At 48.9% G+C, this 20481-nt stretch overlaps 1 protein-coding gene across 1 annotated transcript in view; it reads left to right on the top strand.

The window, feature by feature from the left end:
• Window positions 1-20481, top strand: part of LOC135049843 (alcohol dehydrogenase 1-like) — an 87434-nt gene that overhangs the window by 24456 nt on the left and 42497 nt on the right. The window contains exon 5 of the mRNA XM_063955779.1: window positions 14081-14168. Within this exon, the coding sequence (XP_063811849.1) occupies window positions 14081-14168 (88 nt within the window). The remainder of the gene's footprint in view (window positions 1-14080; window positions 14169-20481) is intronic.

Here is a 20481-nt window from a genome sequence, read left to right as displayed (position 1 = left end):
GAGATCCATTTGTCGAGTTCATCTCTAAATATGGACTCACCTGTGAAAGGTAGGCCTTCCACGCCTTTCCTGGAGTCTGCAACCACAGTCCACTGGCGTAGCCATAAACCCCTGCATGCCGACACTGCCATAGCTGTAGTGCGTGCATTAAGCAAGCCTATCTCTTTCATGGCTTTCACCATAAAGTTTGCAGAGTCCTGTATGTGTTGCAGGAGTAAAACAATCTCCCTTTGAGGCAAGGTATCTAACTTTTCAATTATGTTAGTTGAGCATTTAGCAATGGCTCGCGTAATCCATCCACATGCTATAATGGGTCTCTGGGCCACCCCTGCAGCTGTATACAAAGATTTAAGTCTAGTTTCAATTTTGCGGTAAGTCGCGTCTTTTAGGGAGGCAATACAATTTTCTGTGATATCCCCGGATACCGATGCATCCACTATTGGTGGATTTTTCCATTTTTTCCTATACTCAGGAGGAAAAGGAAAAGATGATAACAACCGTTTAGGAATTTGAAATTTCTTTTCTGGATTAACCCACAGTTCTTCAAACAGGGTATTAAGTTTCTTTGACACAGGAAAAGTGGCTGAGGATTTCTTTAAATTAAAATGAGATTCCTCAATCTCCTCTGTCACCTTATCAGGGATATTCAGAACTTCTCTGATAGCTTCTATGAGAGCCTCTATTCCATGCAACAGAGTACCCTTCCCCACCTCTGAGTCCACCTCACCCTCCTCCATGTCAGACCCTTCGTCACCAGAGTCAGACTGCAGGATATGAGCCAAAGTACATTTTTGTGGACAAATGGCAGGGGACTGAGACGCTGATTTGAGTACTGAGTCTTTTTCAGAAACTCATAGATTTGGTCTCTTTCTTGTTCCGAGAAAGCTTAGTAGAAATTGAAGAAATCATCCCCCCTAATGGAGTCTAGCCATACTGGTTCAGCCACAATAGCCTGGGAAGGATACACTAGTGACCCCCCTGGGGAAGAGGAACGCTGTGCCTTACATGAAAGACACTCTTTGCCTGACATACTGTATAGTGACAGCGCATACACACAGGAAAAGGTTAAATGCACAATTAACCCACAAAGTGCCCCTCCAGGGAGACACAGAGGTTATGGAACCAGCACACAGCTCCCCTATCGCTAATGCCAAGCTTAGCCAGGTCGCAGACTAAGTACCTAGATTAGGGATTTAGGGGTGATTCCGACTTGATCGTAGCTGTGCTAAATTAGCACAGCTACGATCAGGAACACAGACATGCGGGGGGACGCCCAGCACAGGGCTAGCCCGCCTCGCATGTCAGTACCTGCCCCGTCGCAGAAGTGCAAAAGCATCACACAGCAGCAATGCTTTTGCACATCAGAAGCAGCTCCAGGCCAGCGTAGCTTTTGCGTGCTGTCCGGGAACTACTCGTCGCTGCCCGGGTCGCAGCGGCTGTCCGCCCCCCGCACGGTCCTGCCACGCCTGTGTTGGCCGGACCACGCCCAAAAAACACAAACGCCACCGTGCCGCCCCCTCCCGCCCAGCAACCGCCTGTGCCTGTCAATCAGGCAGAGGCGATCACTAGGCAATGACAGCCATCTGCTGTCAGCCATGTGCTGGCGCATGCGCAGTTCTGACCTGATTGCTGCGCTGCAAAGAACTGCAGCGAACGGTCAGGTCAGAATGACCCCCTTAGTACACTAATGATTGCTCCCTCCCTGCTATGACCCCCTGGTACCACTGAGGTAATCTGGAGTCTCTCCGGAGGAGCTGCTCATCCCTGTCAGTCAGCGTCTGTGTCAGCTGCAGTAGGGAAAATGGCGCCTGTGGGCCGCTGGATCCGCTCATAGTGAAGTCCCGCCCCTTCAATGGCGCGCGGTCTTCCCGCTCTTATTTATACTGGCTGAGGTCATTTTGTGCCTAAAATAGAGTCAGTCCCTTTTAAGTCTGTAATGCCAGTCTGGGTACTGTGTACACATAGTGTACTGAGGCTCAGTTGGCCCCTTTAGAAGTTGTGCGTCTGCACTGTGTACTGGAGACCCAGCCGCCCCATTGTAGAAGCTGTGCGTCTCTGTACCCTAATGCCGCCATAATGGCTGGCGACCCGCTAACCGGGACGCCAGCTTAGTACTCACCACTCTTCATTCTTCTGGCTGTTAGGGGTGGCGGCGTGCTGTGGGAATGTACACTCGCCGTGGTGGAGCTTGCGAATAGTTTCCTCAGGAACTAGTGTCCTGTCAGCAGGGAACGGGACCATTAACCCTGAGAGAGGTTGGAACGTTTCCCCCCTTAAGTCCCACGAAGCAGGCTGGCTGGTGCCATCCTGCCTGAAAATAACAAATTGAGAAAATAAATATAGAAAACTCTTCATGAGTTTCCAGAGATGTGACCGGCTCCTTCAGGCACATTTTCTAAACTGAGCCTGGCAGGAGGGGCATAGTGGAGGAGCTAGCGCACACTATCAAATTCTTAAAGTGCCAAAGGCTCCTAGTGGACCCGTCTATACTCCATGGTGCTAAATGGATTCCCAGTAGCCCCGCTAGGACATAAGAGAAAACTTCTCACCTACTGTATGTTAGGGATTATTATGACATGTATTGAATCATTAAATATTGTGATGATAAATTCCTTACCCACACGGGGCCTGATTCATATGTGGTTGGAGCTGCTATAGCTGCTTAGCACTAATATGGTAATGCAGCAGGAGGCTTCACGGAGGCATAAGTGATCTGAGCTGCATCCTAGGACGCACCATCGGATCATCTGCGACAACATCAGCTGGTTGCATGACCCATGGGGTCACGCAAGCCGGCCTCCGCAGATCTAACAAACATGGGGGTAAATTTACTAAGATTCGTATTTTCCAGATTCAGGTCAAAGTTCAATCACGAATGACATCGAAAGTGTAAAACTGCAAATTTTTGAATTGATTACGACTAATTTACTAAGCTGTCGTATTCGGGTTTTTCTTTTGTTCCGATGTCGATGTCATTCGTGGTTTTTTTTCTATTTTTACGGCAGTGATTAGCAAAACACTGCCGACTTTTTTTACAATCAATCTCGGCCGGATCTGTGTGATCCGTGCTGGGGTTTTTTTTTTTTTTTTTTAATTAAACACTGTAAAATAATAAAAAAAAATGCGTGGGGTCCCCCCTCCTAAGCATAACCAGCCTCGGGCTCTTTGAGCCGATCCTGGTTGCAAAAATATGTGGAAAAAAATGACAGGGGTTCCCCCATATTTAAGCAACCAGCATCGGGCTCTGCGCCTGGTCCTGGTCCCAAAAATACGGGGGACAAAAAGAGTAGGGGTCCCCCGTATTTTTAAAACCAGCACCGGGCTCCACTAGCTGGACAGATAATGCCACAGCCGGGGGTCACTTTTATATAGTGCCCTGCGGCCGTGGCATCAAAAATCCAACTAGTCACCCCTGGCCGGGGTACCCTGGGGGAGTGGGGACCCCTTCAATCAAGGGGTCCCCCCCCCCAGCCACCCAAGGGCCAGGGGTGAAGCCCGAGGCTGTCCCCCCCCATCCAATGGGCTGCGGATGGGGAGGCTGATAGCCTTTGTTGTAAAAGAAAAGATATTGTTTTTAGTAGCAGTACTACAAGGCCCAGCAAGCCTCCCCCGCATGCTGGTACTTGGAGAACCACAAGTACCAGCATGCGACGGAAAAACGGGCCCGCTGGTACCTGTAGTACTACTACTAAAAAATACCCAAAAAAAGACAAGACACACACACCGTGAAAGTATAATTTTATTACATACATACACACATACATACATACTTACCTTAAGTTCCCACGCAGGTCGGTCCTCTTCTCCAGTAGAATCCAAGGGGTACCTGTTGAAGAAATTATACTCACGAGATCCAGGGGTCCAGGCTCCTCGGGAAATCCAGGGGTAATCCACGTACTTGCATAAAATAAGAAAACGGAAAGCCGAGCCACGAACTGAAAGGGGCCCCATGTTTTCACATGGGACTCCTTTCCACGAATGCCAGAAACCCACTCTGACTGATGTCTAAGTGGGTTTCTTCAGCCAATCAGGGAGTGCCACGTTGTAGCACTCTCCTGATCGGCTGTGTGCTCCTGTACTGAGTGACAGGCGGCACACGGCAGTGTTACAATGTAGCGCCTATGCGCTCCATTGTAACCAATGCTGGGAACTTTCTGCCCTGCGGTTGACCTAAAGTGACGTCACCGCTGAGCAGAAAGTTCCCAGCATTGGTTACAATGTAGCGCATAGGCGCTACATTGTAACACTGCCGTGTGCCGCCTGTCAGTGAGGACAGGAGCACACAGCCGATCAGGAGAGTGCTACAACGTGGCACTCCCTGATTGGCTGAAGAAACCCACTTAGACATCAGTCAGAGTGGGTTTCTGGCATTCGTGGAAAGGAGTCCCATGTGAAAACATGGGGCCCCTTTCAGTTCGTGGCTCGGCTTTCCGTTTTCTTATTTTATGCAAGTACGTGGATTACCCCTGGATTTCCCGAGGAGCCTGGACCCCTGGATCTCGTGAGTATAATTTCTTCAACAGGTACCCCTTGGATTCTACTGGAGAAGAGGACCGACCTGCGTGGGAACATAAGGTAAGTATGTATGTATGTGTGTATGTATGTAATAAAATTATACTTTCACGGTGTGTGTGTCTTGTCTTTTTTTGGGTATTTTTTTAGTAGTAGTACTACAGGTACCAGCGGGCCCGTTTTTCCGTCGCATGCTGGTACTTGTGGTTCTCCAAGTACCAGCATGCGGGGGAGGCTTGCTGGGCCTTGTAGTACTGCTACTAAAAACAATGGCCCTCATTCCGAGTTGATCGGTCGCAAGGCGAATTTAGCAGAGTTACACACGCTAAGCCGCCGCCTACTGGGAGTGAATCTTAGCTTCTTAAAATTGCGACCGATGTATTCGCAATATTGCGATTACTAACTACTTAGCAGTTTCAGAGTAGCTTCAGACTTACTCTGCCTGTGCGATCAGTTCAGTGCTTGTCGTTCCTGGTTGACGTCACAAACACACCCAGCGTTCGCCCAGGCACTCCCACCGTTTCTCCGGCCACTCCTGCGTTTTTTCCGGAAACGGTAGCGTTTTCAGCCACACGCCCCTGAAACGCCGTGTTTCCGCCCAGTAACACCCATTTCCTGTCAATCACATTACGATCGCCGGAGCGATGAAAAAGCCGTGAGTAAAATTACTTTCTACATAGCAAAGTTACTTGGCGCAGTCGCAGTGCGAACATTGCGCATGCGTACTAAGCGGATTTTCATTGCGATGCGATGAAAAATACCGAGCGAACAACTCGGAATGAGGGCCAAGGGCCCTCATTCCGAGTTGTTCGCTCGCAAGGCGATTATAGCAGAGTTACACACGCTAAGCCGCCGCCTACTGGGAGTGAATCTAAACATCTTAAATGTGCGACCGATGTATTCGCAATATTGCGATCAAAACCGAGTTAGCAGTTTCTGAGTAACTCCAGACTTACTCTGCCTGTGCGATCAATTCAGTGCTTTTCGGTCCCGGCTGACGTCATAAACACACCCAGCGTTCGCCCAAGCACTCCCACCGTTTCTCCAGACACGCCTGCGTTTTTTCCGGAAACGGTAGCGTTTCCAGCCACACGCCCCTAAAACGCCGTACATCCGCCCAGTAACACCCATTTCCTGTCAATCACAATGCGTTCTCCGGAGCGACGAAAAAGCCGTGAGTAAAATTACTTTCTTCTTAGTAAAGTTACTTGACGCATGCGCAGTGCGAACATTACGCATGCGCACTAAGAGAATTCTCACTGCGATGCGATGAAAAATACCGAGCGAACAACTCGGAATGAGGGCCAATATCTTTTCTTTTACAACAAAGGCTATCAGCCTCCCCATCCGCAGCCCATTGGATGGGGGGGGACAGCCTCGGGCTTCACCCCTGGCCCTTGGGTGGCTGGGGGGGGGGACCCCTTGATTGAAGGGGTCCCCACTCCCCCAGGGTACCCCGGCCAGGAGTGACTAGTTGGATTTTTGATGCCACGGCCGCAGGGCACTATATAAAAGTGACCCCCGGCTGTGGCATTATCTGTCCAGCTAGTGGAGCCCGGTGCTGGTTTTAAAAATACGGGGGACCCCTACTCTTTTCTCTATCGTCCTAGTGGATGCTGGGGTTCCTGAAAGGACCATGGGGAATAGCGGCTCCGCAGGAGACAGGGCACAAAAAGTAAAGCTTTTCCAGATCAGGTGGTGTGCACTGGCTCCTCCCCCTATGACCCTCCTCCAGACTCCAGTTAGATTTTTGTGCCCGGCCGAGAAGGGTGCAATTCTAGGTGGCTCTCATAAAGAGCTGCTTAGAGAAAGTTTAGCTTAGGTTTTTTATTTTACAGTGATTCCTGCTGGCAACAGGATCACTGCAACGAGGGACAGAGGGGAGAAGAAGTGAACTCACCTGCGTGCAGGATGGATTGGCTTCTTGGCTACTGGACATCAGCTCCAGAGGGACGATCACAGGTACAGCCTGGATGGTCACCGGAGCCGCGCCGCCGGCCCCCTTGCAGATGCTGAAGTAAGAAGAGGTCCAGAATCGGCGGCTGAAGACTCCTGCAGTCTTCTAAAGGTAGCGCACAGCACTGCAGCTGTGCGCCATTTTCCTCTCAGCACACTTCACACGCAGTCACTGAGGGTGCAGGGCGCTGGGGGGGGGGGCGCCCTGGGAGGCAAATGTAAACCTATATAAAGGCTAAAAATACCTCACATATAGCCCCCAGAGGCTATATGGAGATATTTAACCCCTGCCTGTATTCACAAAATAGCGGGAGACGAGCCCGCCGAAAAAGGGGCGGGGCCTATCTCCTCAGCACACGGCGCCATTTCCTCTCACAGCTCCGCTGGTCAGGACGGCTCCCAGGTCTCTCCCCTGCACTGCACTACAGAAACAGGGTAAAACAGAGAGGGGGGGCAAATTTAATGGCAATATCTTGATATATATAAAGCAGCTATAAGGGAGCACTTATTATAAGGCTATCCCTGTCATATATAGCGCTTTTTGGTGTGTGCTGGCAGACTCTCCCTCTGTCTCCCCAAAGGGCTAGTGGGTCCTGTCTTCGTTTAGAGCATTCCCTGTGTGTCTGCTGTGTGTCGGTACGTGTGTGTCGACATGTATGAGGACGATATTGGTGTGGAGGCGGAGCAATTGCCAAATATGGGGATGTCACCTCCTAGGGGGTCGACACCAGAATGGATGCCTTTATTTATGGAATTACGGGATAGTGTCAACACGCTAAAGCAGTCGTTTGACGACATGAGGCGGCCGGACAATCAATTAGTGCCTGTCCAGGCGCCTCAAACACCGTCAGGGGCTGTAAAACGCCCTTTGCCTCAGTCGGTCGACACAGACCCAGACACAGGCACTGATTCCAGTGGTGACGGTGACGAATCAACCGTATTTTCCAGTAGGGCCACACGTTATATGATTTTGGCAATGAAGGAGGCGTTACATTTAGCTGATACTACAGGTACCACTAAACAGGGTATTATGTGGGGTGTGAAAAAACTACCTATAGTTTTTCCTGAATCAGAAGAATTAAATGACGTGTGTGATGAAGCGTGGGTTGCCCCTGATAAAAAGCTGATAATTTCAAAGAAATTATTGGCATTATACCCTTTCCCGCCAGAGGTTAGGGAGCGCTGGGAAACACCTCCTAGGGTGGACAAGGCGCTAACACGCTTATCAAAACAAGTGGCGTTACCTTCTCCTGAGACGGCCGCACTTAAAGATCCATCAGATAGGAGGATGGAAAATATCCAAAAAAGTATATACACACATGCAGGTGTTATACTACGACCAGCTATAGCGACTGCCTGGATGTGCAGTGCTGGGGTAGTTTGGTCAGAGTCCCTGATTGAAAATATTGATACCCTGGACAGGGACAATATTTTACTGTCGTTAGAACAAATAAAGGATGCATTTCTTTATATGCGTGATGCACAGAGGGATATCTGCACACTGGCATCACGGGTAAGTGCTATGTCCATTTCGGCCAGAAGAGCTTTATGGACGCGACAGTGGACAGGCGATGCGGATTCAAAACGGCATATGGAAGTTTTGCCGTATAAAGGGGAGGAGTTATTTGGAGTCGGTCTATCAGATTTGGTGGCCACGGCTACAGCCGGGAAATCCACCTTTCTACCTCAAGTCACTCCCCAACAGAAAAAGGCACCGACTTTTCAACCGCAGCCCTTTCGTTCCTTTAAAAATAAGAGAGCAAAGGGCTATTCATATCTGCCACGAGGCAGAGGTCGAGGGAAGAAACAGCAACAGGCAGCTCCTTCCCAGGAACAGAAGCCCTCCCCGGCTTCTACAAAAGCCTCAGCATGACGCTGGGGCTTCTCAAGCGGACTCGGGGACGGTGGGAGGTCGTCTCAAAAATTACAGCGCGCAGTGGGCTCACTCGCAGGTAGATCCCTGGATCCTGCAGATAATATCTCAGGGGTACAGGTTGGAATTAGAGACAGATCCACCTCGCCGTTTCCTGAAGTCTGCTTTACCAACGTCCCCTTCCGAAAGGGAGACGGTTTTGGAAGCCATTCACAAGCTGTACTCTCAGCAGGTGATAGTCAAGGTACCTCTTCTACAACAAGGGAAGGGGTATTATTCCACTCTATTTGTGGTACCGAAGCCGGATGGCTCGGTAAGGCCTATTCTAAATCTGAAGTCCTTGAACCTGTACATAAAGAAGTTCAAGTTCAAGATGGAGTCACTCAGAGCAGTGATAGCGAACCTGGAAGAAGGGGACTTTATGGTATCCTTGGACATCAAGGATGCGTATCTCCACGTTCCAATTTACCCCTCACACCAGGGGTACCTCAGGTTCGTTGTACAAAACTGTCACTATCAGTTTCAGACGCTGCCGTTTGGTTTGTCCACGGCACCTCGGGTCTTTACAAAGGTAATGGCCGAGATGATGATTCTTCTTCGAAGAAAAGGCGTATTAATTATCCCATACTTGGACGATCTCCTAATAAGGGCAAGGTCCAGAGAACAGCTAGAGATGGGATTAGCAATATCTCAAGAGGTGCTAAAGCAGCACGGATGTATTCTGAATATTCCAAAATCCCAATTAATGCCGACAACTCGTCTGCTGTTCCTAGGGATGATTCTGGACACGGTTCAGAAAAAGGTTTTTCTTCCCGAGGAAAAAGCCAAGGAGTTATCCGACCTGGTCAGGAATCTCCTAAAACCAGGAAAGGTGTCTGTACATCAATGCACGCATCTTCAGATGCACCTGCGGATAACCCTGTCTCCAAGGACAAGGGTATCTCTTCTGTGGTGGTTGCAGAGGGCTCATCTATTGGAGGGCCGCAGATTCGGCATACAGGATTGGATCCTGGTGACCACGGACGCCAGCCTGAGAGGCTGGGGAGCAGTCACACAAGGAAGAAACTTCCAGGGAGTGTGGTCGAGCCTGGAAAAGTCTCTTCACATAAACATTCTGGAACTAAGAGCAATCTACAATGCTCTAAGCCAGGCGGAACCTCTGCTTCAAGGAAGACCGGTGTTGATCCAGTCGGACAACATCACGGCAGTCGCCCATGTAAACAGACAGGGCGGCACAAGAAGCAGGAGTGCAATGGCAGAAGCTGCCAGGATCCTTCGCTGGGCGGAGAATCACGTGATAGCACTGTCAGCAGTGTTCATCCCGGGAGTGGACAACTGGGAAGCAGACTTCCTCAGCAGACACGATCTTCACCCGGGAGAGTGGGGACTTCATCCAGAAGTTTTCCACATGCTAATAAACCGTTGGGAAAGACCAATGGTGGACATGATGGCGTCTCGCCTCAACAAAAAACTGGACAGGTATTGCGCCAGGTCAAGAGATCCGCAGGCAATAGCTGTGGACGCGCTGGTAACACCTTGGGTGTACCAGTCGGTGTATGTGTTTCCTCCTCTGCCTCTCATACCAAAGGTATTGAGAATCATACGGCAAAGCGGAGTAAGAACGATACTAGTGGCTCCGGATTGGCCAAGAAGGTCTTGGTACCCGGAACTTCAAGAGATGGTCACGGACGATCCGTGGCCTCTACCTCTAAGACAGGACCTGCTTCAGCAGGGACCGTGTCTTTTCCAAGACTTACCGTGGCTGCGTTTGACGGCATGGCGGTTGAACGCCAGATCCTAAAAGGAAAAGGCATTCCAGAAGAAGTCATTCCTACCTTGATTAAGGCAAGAAAGGAAGTCACCGCGAAGCATTATCACCGCATTTGGCGGAAATATGTTGCGTGGTGCGAGGATCGGAGTGCTCCGACGGAGGAATTTCAACTGGGTCGTTTCCTACATTTCCTGCAATCAGGATTGTCTATGGGTCTCAAATTGGGATCTATTAAGGTTCAAATTTCGGCCCTGTCAATATTCTTCCAAAAAGAATTGGCCTCAGTTCCTGAGGTCCAGACTTTTGTCAAAGGAGTACTGCATATACAGCCTCCTGTGGTGCCTCCGGTGGCACCGTGGGATCTAAATGTAGTTTTAGATTTCCTCAAATCCCATTGGTTTGAACCACTAAAAAATGTGGATTTGAAATATCTCACATGGAAAGTGACTATGTTACTGGCCCTGGCGTCCGCCAGGAGAGTATCTGAACTGGCGGCTTTATCTTATAAAAGCCCTTATTTAATTTTCCATTCGGATAGGGCAGAGCTGCGGACGCGTCCGCATTTTCTCCCTAAGGTGGTATCAGCGTTTCACCTGAACCAGCCTATTGTAGTGCCTGCGGCTACAAGCGACTTGGAGGACTCCAAGTTGTTGGACGTTGTCAGAGCTTTAAAAATATACATTTCAAGGACGGCTGGAGTCAGAAAATCTGACTCGCTGTTTATACTGTATGCACCCAACAAGTTGGGTGCGCCTGCTTCTAAGCAGTCGATTGCTCGTTGGATTTGTAACACAATTCAACTTGCACATTCTGTGGCAGGCCTGCCACAGCCTAAATCTGTTAAGGCCCATTCCACAAGGAAGGTGGGCTCATCTTGGGCGGCTGCCCGAGGGGTCTCGGCATTACAACTCTGCCGAGCAGCTACGTGGTCAGGGGAGAACACGTTTGTAAAATTCTACAAATTTGATACCCTGGCAAAGGAGGACCTGGAGTTCCCTCATTCGGTGCTGCAGAGTCATCCGCACTCTCCCGCCCGTTTGGGAGCTTTGGTATAATCCCCATGGTCCTTTCAGGAACCCCAGCATCCACTAGGACGATAGAGAAAATAAGAATTTACTTACCGATAATTCTATTTCTCGGAGTCCGTAGTGGATGCTGGGCGCCCATCCCAAGTGCGGATTATCTGCAATACTTGTACATAGTTATTGTTAACTAATTCGGGTTATTGTTTAGGGAGCCATCTTTCAGAGGCTCCTCTGTTATCATACTGTTAACTGGGTTTAGATCACAAGTTGTACGGTGTGATTGGTGTGGCTGGTATGAGTCTTACCCGGGATTCAAAATCCTCCCTTATTGTGTACGCTCGTCCGGGCACAGTACCTAACTGGAGTCTGGAGGAGGGTCATAGGGGGAGGAGCCAGTGCACACCACCTGATCTGGAAAAGCTTTACTTTTTGTGCCCTGTCTCCTGCGGAGCCGCTATTCCCCATGGTCCTTTCAGGAACCCCAGCATCCACTACGGACTCCGAGAAATAGAATTATCGGTAAGTAAATTCTTATTTTTGTCCCCCGTATTTTTGGGACCAGGACCAGGCGCAGAGCCCGATGCTGGTTGCTTAAATATGGGGGAACCCCTGTCATTTTTTTTCCCATATTTCTGCAACCAGGATCGGGTCAAAGAGCCCGAGGCTGGTTATGCTTAGGAGGGGGGACCCCACGCAATTTTTTATGAAAAAATAAGCACTTTCCCACCCCTTCCCACTGATATACATGCACGGATCTCATGGATCCGTGCATGCCTATCCAATCACGAATAAAAAAAAAAGGTCTGTTTTTTTTTAGCACTTTTTTACGAGTTGTAATTTTTCACGGCAGTGTTTGTTTGTTTTTTGCTTGGCACTTCTTAGTAAATGACCGAGATTCATACTTAAACAGCCGCGTTTTGACCGATGGTGTATTCATTCGTAATTTTTTACTTGGACTTGCAAAAAATTACGAATGCCCTCATCTCTGCCGTGATTAGTGTTTAGTAAATTACCGAGATGACACTTTGAAGAAAAAACGGCATCTCGGTCAAAATCGGGAGCTTAGTAAATTTACCCCATGGATGGAGATACTGACCTTAACACTCTCCCACAACAGCGGTGACAAGCTTCCGTTTTGGGAAACGGAGGCTGTCACCACCCCCTCCCCATACCCAAAAGGCAGCAGACTGACACTGACAGTCTGCTGCCGATCTGCATCCAGCATCACAGACCCGTACTGCACATGCACAGTATGGGTTCCACGCATGCGCAAAGTACAGAACATTGGTATTTTGAGGCATGCACTGTACCTCCAACCACATATGACTTAGGTCCACTGTTTGCTTTTAATGGCTGTGGGTCCTGGTGAGTGGCCAGAAGATGGAGTGGCATGCGCACAGAGGTCAGAGGTTGCAGGTCATGCAGACATGCAACAGCAGAGTTGATCCTCCTTCACCTCTCTTCCCGCTCTGTCGCCACTGCAGAACATGTCATGCACTGTTACCGGCACTGGTTCCCCCGCACCTCACTACACTGATCAAACTGAAAATAAACTACAACTCCCAACAGCCCTTGCAGTTTCTTCACTGTACTGCAGTGCTGTGCACTGTGGTGCCAGACACTGGTACCAGTAACAGTGGCTCCTGTACAAATTCATCCTTGTTGGCACACCCCTTGGGACCCGTCGGACCATAACAAACTACTTTGGTTGCAAAGCATTAAATCTGCTACTGGGTAGAGGTGATATCTGTGGTACTCTCCGGAGGATCATGTGCTGCACTTCTTTGCAGTACATCACACAAAAAAGGAGTCTGAGATGGCGCAGGGGCACAGGGTTTTGCATGCACAGTAAAGGTTCTCAGCAGCCATCTTGGTAAAGGTGTCTGTCTGGCTTCAGTACAGAAGCAAGAGATAGCACTGGAGCACACTCCTCTCTAACAGACAGTGGTAGTAGAATCATAGAATTGGCAAACAGGGAGCATTTAATTATGGTGTGATACAGGATCCCGGCAGTCAGGATGCCGGCAGTCACATGTCTGACACAGGCATCCTGACAATTATAATACCAACCAGGTACGGGGCAATTATTTTACCCCTCCCTTGTCAGCTACCCTAACCAGCCTGGGGTGGTGAATAGGGCTAAGTTAGTGGGGGTGGTGGCTAGGGCTAAGTCACGGGGCTGGTGGCTAAGGCTAAGACTCAGAGAAGGGGGCATGGCAGTTCTTACGGCTCCCCTCCCCCCCAGTGCCTAACCTCTAACCATAACTCTTACCCTGACACTTATCTTCGGGATGTTGGCCGTTGGGGTTCCCGGGGCCGGGATTCCGAGTGGTGTCGGGAATCTGGCGTCAGTCACATGACTGCCAGCATCCTGACCACTGGGATACTGACTGCATCCCCTTACTTATGGTAACACTAAGAAACAATGAATTTGATTTGCAACCAAGACTTTTAATGCTGCCTCCCAGCTTGTAAACATCCCAATACACCCAATTTCCATATGTTAAATGGGCACGGTCTAAATGAAAAGGAGCATAAACATAGAGGAAATATGTGAGGCATTGGCAGATATGGTCATGTTATACTTTGTCCTGGGATCAGTTTATTATGTCGAGATTCATAATGCTGACATGGTCATAATGTCGAAAGTGAACATCTCAACAGGAGACCGCCGGTCAGCCATACTACACCCGTACATACAATCTCCTTGCACTTCCTCCTGCAATCAGTTCATGAAGATTGAGGTTGCAGTGGGAGAAATAACAAATACTGTAAGAGGATAGAATGTTGGAAAGGGGACTTGAGCACAACAATCAAGGCTGATTGGCTGGTTTAAATTTGATCATTAAGAAGCAGCAATGTTGGGACAGTGTTGCTGAGGCAATAGGAAAGGTAGCCATATCTCTCTCAATGTGACATTTAAGGCTTTCATTTAATTTGCAGGTGATAAGGTCATTCCACTGTTTGCTTCCCAGTGTGATCAGTGTCCCACATGTAAAGACCCAAGAAGCAATCTATGTCTTGCAACAAAGTAAGTCGTACAATCATGTACTGTATGTACCGTATCACATTCTTAAAATTAATTTTAATAGCCAATGTAACATTCAACATTTTAAAATGTTACAAAAAAATTAATCAAACACTAGAGATGCCAACCTGGACTGGCGTCACCAAATTTGGCCTAGAAAAAAAGGTCATGTGATGAAAGAGCTCCTCCCACGCCCTTTGTACGGTGTGTTTGGTGTAATAAAAAAAATTATCTGAAAACACTCCCCCTGTTTTCCATTTCAAAAACAATCCCCAGATATTTCTATTGGGATTACCTAAAGGTCCAATTTAGATGGTGTCACCCATTGTTGCATATAGGCAAATATCCAATCCTAATGCAGTTTAGGCTCTCAGGCATCCTACACTTGAACATTAGCTACATGATGGTCACACATACACAGTGGGTAAGCCAGATCGAAAACCTGTTTTTTTTAAAGTGATAGTGAAAGCTATTACTTTACGTTTTACTCTTTACGTTTCTCTATCGTCCTAGTGGATGCTGGGGTTCCTGAAAGGACCATGGGGAATAGCGGCTCCGCAGGAGACAGGGCACAAAAAGTAAAGCTTTTCCAGATCAGGTGGTGTGCACTGGCTCCTCCCCCTATGACCCTCCTCCAGACTCCAGTTAGATTTTTGTGCCCGGCCGAGAAGGGTGCAATTCTAGGTGGCTCTCATAAAGAGCTGCTTAGAGAAAGTTTAGCTTAGGTTTTTTATTTTACAGTGATTCCTGCTGGCAACAGGATCACTGCAACGAGGGACAGAGGGGAGAAGAAGTGAACTCACCTGCGTGCAGGATGGATTGGCTTCTTGGCTACTGGACATCAGCTCCAGAGGGACGATCACAGGTACAGCCTGGATGGTCACCGGAGCCGCGCCGCCGGCCCCCTTGCAGATGCTGAAGTAAGAAGAGGTCCAGAATCGGCGGCTGAAGACTCCTGCAGTCTTCTAAAGGTAGCGCACAGCACTGCAGCTGTGCGCCATTTTCCTCTCAGCACACTTCACACGCAGTCACTGAGGGTGCAGGGCGCTGGGGGGGGCGCCCTGGGAGGCAAATGTAAACCTATATAAAGGCTAAAAATACCTCACATATAGCCCCCAGAGGCTATATGGAGATATTTAACCCCTGCCTGTATTCACAAAATAGCGGGAGACGAGCCCGCCGAAAAAGGGGCGGGGCCTATCTCCTCCGCACACGGCGCCATTTCCTCTCACAGCTCCGCTGGTCAGGACGGCTCCCAGGTCTCTCCCCTGCACTGCACTACAGAAACAGGGTAAAACAGAGAGGGGGGGCAAATTTAATGGCAATATCTTGATATATATAAAGCAGCTATAAGGGAGCACTTATTATAAGGCTATCCCTGTCATATATAGCGCTTTTTGGTGTGTGCTGGCAGACTCTCCCTCTGTCTCCCCAAAGGGCTAGTGGGTCCTGTCTTCGTTTAGAGCATTCCCTGTGTGTCTGCTGTGTGTCGGTACGTGTGTGTCGACATGTATGAGGACGATATTGGTGTGGAGGCGGAGCAATTGCCAAATATGGGGATGTCACCTCCTAGGGGGTCGACACCAGAATGGATGCCTTTATTTATGGAATTACGGGATAGTGTCAACACGCTAAAGCAGACGTTTGACGACATGAGGCGGCCGGACAATCAATTAGTGCCTGTCCAGGCGCCTCAAACACCGTCAGGGGCTGTAAAACGCCCTTTGCCTCAGTCGGTCGACACAGACCCAGACACAGGCACTGATTCCAGTGGTGACGGTGACGAATCAACCGTATTTTCCAGTAGGGCCACACGTTATATGATTTTGGCAATGAAGGAGGCGTTACATTTAGCTGATACTACAGGTACCACTAAACAGGGTATTATGTGGGGTGTGAAAAAACTACCTATAGTTTTTCCTGAATCAGAAGAATTAAATGACGTGTGTGATGAAGCGTGGGTTGCCCCTGATAAAAAGCTGATAATTTCAAAGAAATTATTGGCATTATACCCTTTCCCGCCAGAGGTTAGGGAGCGCTGGGAAACACCTCCTAGGGTGGACAAGGCGCTAACACGCTTATCAAAACAAGTGGCGTTACCTTCTCCTGAGACGGCCGCACTTAAAGATCCATCAGATAGGAGGATGGAAAATATCCAAAAAAGTATATACACACATGCAGGTGTTATACTACGACCAGCTATAGCGACTGCCTGGATGTGCAGTGCTGGGGTAGTTTGGTCAGAGTCCCTGATTGAAAATATTGATACCCTGGACAGGGACAATATTTTACTGTCGTTAGAACAAATAAAGGATGCATTTCTTTATATGCGTGATGCACAGAGGGATATCTGCACACTGGCATCACGGGTAAGTGCTATGTCCATTTCGGCCAGAAGAGCTTTATGGACGCGACAGTGGACAGGCGATGCGGATTCAAAACGGCATATGGAAGTTTTGCCGTATAAAGGGGAGGAGTTATTTGGAGTCGGTCTATCAGATTTGGTGGCCACGGCTACAGCCGGGAAATCCACCTTTCTACCTCAAGTCACTCCCCAACAGAAAAAGGCACCGACTTTTCAACCGCAGCCCTTTCGTTCCTTTAAAAATAAGAGAGCAAAGGGCTATTCATATCTGCCACGAGGCAGAGGTCGAGGGAAGAAACAGCAACAGGCAGCTCCTTCCCAGGAACAGAAGCCCTCCCCGGCTTCTACAAAAGCCTCAGCATGACGCTGGGGCTTCTCAAGCGGACTCGGGGACGGTGGGAGGTCGTCTCAAAAATTACAGCGCGCAGTGGGCTCACTCGAAGGTAGATCCCTGGATCCTGCAGATAATATCTCAGGGGTACAGGTTGGAATTAGAGACAGATCCACCTCGCCGTTTCCTGAAGTCTGCTTTACCAACGTCCCCTTCCGAAAGGGAGACGGTTTTGGAAGCCATTCACAAGCTGTACTCTCAGCAGGTGATAGTCAAGGTACCTCTTCTACAACAAGGGAAGGGGTATTATTCCACTCTATTTGTGGTACCGAAGCCGGATGGCTCGGTAAGGCCTATTCTAAATCTGAAGTCCTTGAACCTGTACATAAAGAAGTTCAAGTTCAAGATGGAGTCACTCAGAGCAGTGATAGCGAACCTGGAAGAAGGGGACTTTATGGTATCCTTGGACATCAAGGATGCGTATCTCCACGTTCCAATTTACCCCTCACACCAGGGGTACCTCAGGTTCGTTGTACAAAACTGTCACTATCAGTTTCAGACGCTGCCGTTTGGTTTGTCCACGGCACCTCGGGTCTTTACAAAGGTAATGGCCGAGATGATGATTCTTCTTCGAAGAAAAGGCGTATTAATTATCCCATACTTGGACGATCTCCTAATAAGGGCAAGGTCCAGAGAACAGCTAGAGATGGGATTAGCAATATCTCAAGAGGTGCTAAAGCAGCACGGATGTATTCTGAATATTCCAAAATCCCAATTAATGCCGACAACTCGTCTGCTGTTCCTAGGGATGATTCTGGACACGGTTCAGAAAAAGGTTTTTCTTCCCGAGGAAAAAGCCAAGGAGTTATCCGACCTGGTCAGGAATCTCCTAAAACCAGGAAAGGTGTCTGTACATCAATGCACGCATCTTCAGATGCACCTGCGGATAACCCTGTCTCCAAGGACAAGGGTATCTCTTCTGTGGTGGTTGCAGAGGGCTCATCTATTGGAGGGCCGCAGATTCGGCATACAGGATTGGATCCTGGTGACCACGGACGCCAGCCTGAGAGGCTGGGGAGCAGTCACACAAGGAAGAAACTTCCAGGGAGTGTGGTCGAGCCTGGAAAAGTCTCTTCACATAAACATTCTGGAACTAAGAGCAATCTACAATGCTCTAAGCCAGGCGGAACCTCTGCTTCAAGGAAGACCGGTGTTGATCCAGTCGGACAACATCACGGCAGTCGCCCATGTAAACAGACAGGGCGGCACAAGAAGCAGGAGTGCAATGGCAGAAGCTGCCAGGATCCTTCGCTGGGCGGAGAATCACGTGATAGCACTGTCAGCAGTGTTCATCCCGGGAGTGGACAACTGGGAAGCAGACTTCCTCAGCAGACACGATCTTCACCCGGGAGAGTGGGGACTTCATCCAGAAGTTTTCCACATGCTAATAAACCGTTGGGAAAGACCAATGGTGGACATGATGGCGTCTCGCCTCAACAAAAAACTGGACAGGTATTGCGCCAGGTCAAGAGATCCGCAGGCAATAGCTGTGGACGCGCTGGTAACACCTTGGGTGTACCAGTCGGTGTATGTGTTTCCTCCTCTGCCTCTCATACCAAAGGTATTGAGAATCATACGGCAAAGCGGAGTAAGAACGATACTAGTGGCTCCGGATTGGCCAAGAAGGTCTTGGTACCCGGAACTTCAAGAGATGGTCACGGACGATCCGTGGCCTCTACCTCTAAGACAGGACCTGCTTCAGCAGGGACCGTGTCTTTTCCAAGACTTACCGCGGCTGCGTTTGACGGCATGGCGGTTGAACGCCAGATCCTAAAAGGAAAAGGCATTCCAGAAGAAGTCATTCCTACCTTGATTAAGGCAAGAAAGGAAGTCACCGCGAAGCATTATCACCGCATTTGGCGGAAATATGTTGCGTGGTGCGAGGATCGGAGTGCTCCGACGGAGGAATTTCAACTGGGTCGTTTCCTACATTTCCTGCAATCAGGATTGTCTATGGGTCTCAAATTGGGATCTATTAAGGTTCAAATTTCGGCCCTGTCAATATTCTTCCAAAAAGAATTGGCCTCAGTTCCTGAGGTCCAGACTTTTGTCAAAGGAGTACTGCATATACAGCCTCCTGTGGTGCCTCCGGTGGCACCGTGGGATCTAAATGTAGTTTTAGATTTCCTCAAATCCCATTGGTTTGAACCACTAAAAAATGTGGATTTGAAATATCTCACATGGAAAGTGACTATGTTACTGGCCCTGGCGTCCGCCAGGAGAGTATCTGAACTGGCGGCTTTATCTTATAAAAGCCCTTATTTAATTTTCCATTCGGATAGGGCAGAGCTGCGGACGCTTCCGCATTTTCTCCCTAAGGTGGTATCAGCGTTTCACCTGAACCAGCCTATTGTAGTGCCTGCGGCTACAAGCGACTTGGAGGACTCCAAGTTGTTGGACGTTGTCAGAGCTTTAAAAATATACATTTCAAGGACGGCTGGAGTCAGAAAATCTGACTCGCTGTTTATACTGTATGCACCCAACAAGTTGGGTGCGCCTGCTTCTAAGCAGTCGATTGCTCGTTGGATTTGTAACACAATTCAACTTGCACATTCTGTGGCAGGCCTGCCACAGCCTAAATCTGTTAAGGCCCATTCCACAAGGAAGGTGGGCTCATCTTGGGCGGCTGCCCGAGGGGTCTCGGCATTACAACTCTGCCGAGCAGCTACGTGGTCAGGGGAGAACACGTTTGTAAAATTCTACAAATTTGATACCCTGGCAAAGGAGGACCTGGAGTTCTCTCATTCGGTGCTGCAGAGTCATCCGCACTCTCCCGCCCGTTTGGGAGCTTTGGTATAATCCCCATGGTCCTTTCAGGAACCCCAGCATCCACTAGGACGATAGAGAAAATAAGAATTTACTTACCGATAATTCTATTTCTCGGAGTCCGTAGTGGATGCTGGGCGCCCATCCCAAGTGCGGATTATCTGCAATACTTGTACATAGTTATTGTTAACTAATTCGGGTTATTGTTTAGGGAGCCATCTTTCAGAGGCTCCTCTGTTATCATACTGTTAACTGGGTTTAGATCACAAGTTGTACGGTGTGATTGGTGTGGCTGGTATGAGTCTTACCCGGGATTCAAAATCCTCCCTTATTGTGTACGCTCGTCCGGGCACAGTACCTAACTGGAGTCTGGAGGAGGGTCATAGGGGGAGGAGCCAGTGCACACCACCTGATCTGGAAAAGCTTTACTTTTTGTGCCCTGTCTCCTGCGGAGCCGCTATTCCCCATGGTCCTTTCAGGAACCCCAGCATCCACTACGGACTCCGAGAAATAGAATTATCGGTAAGTAAATTCTTATTTTTACCAGAGAATTCTGTGAAATTGCAAATAAAAATAATGTCATATTGCCATGATGTGGGGTGATAAGAAATTATATGTTACAAGGAAGTTTTACAAAAGACAATAAATAGGATCCAATGTCTCTTCAAGGAGACCAAATTTCTGGGAATTGCTAGAACCCTAGGTGGCCATTCTGTGGAGGTACATGCCCATGTCATGCTCATAATACAAATGTCTATGCCCAGAGAAAAATACTTGGTTTCTTGCCTAAAAGA

The sequence above is a fragment of the Pseudophryne corroboree genome, chromosome 1, assembly GCF_028390025.1.
Source record: "Pseudophryne corroboree isolate aPseCor3 chromosome 1, aPseCor3.hap2, whole genome shotgun sequence".
NCBI lineage: Eukaryota > Metazoa > Chordata > Amphibia > Anura > Myobatrachidae > Pseudophryne > Pseudophryne corroboree.
The sequence above is the reverse complement of the archived record's forward strand: the minus strand, read 5'-3'. Positions and strand labels throughout refer to the sequence as shown.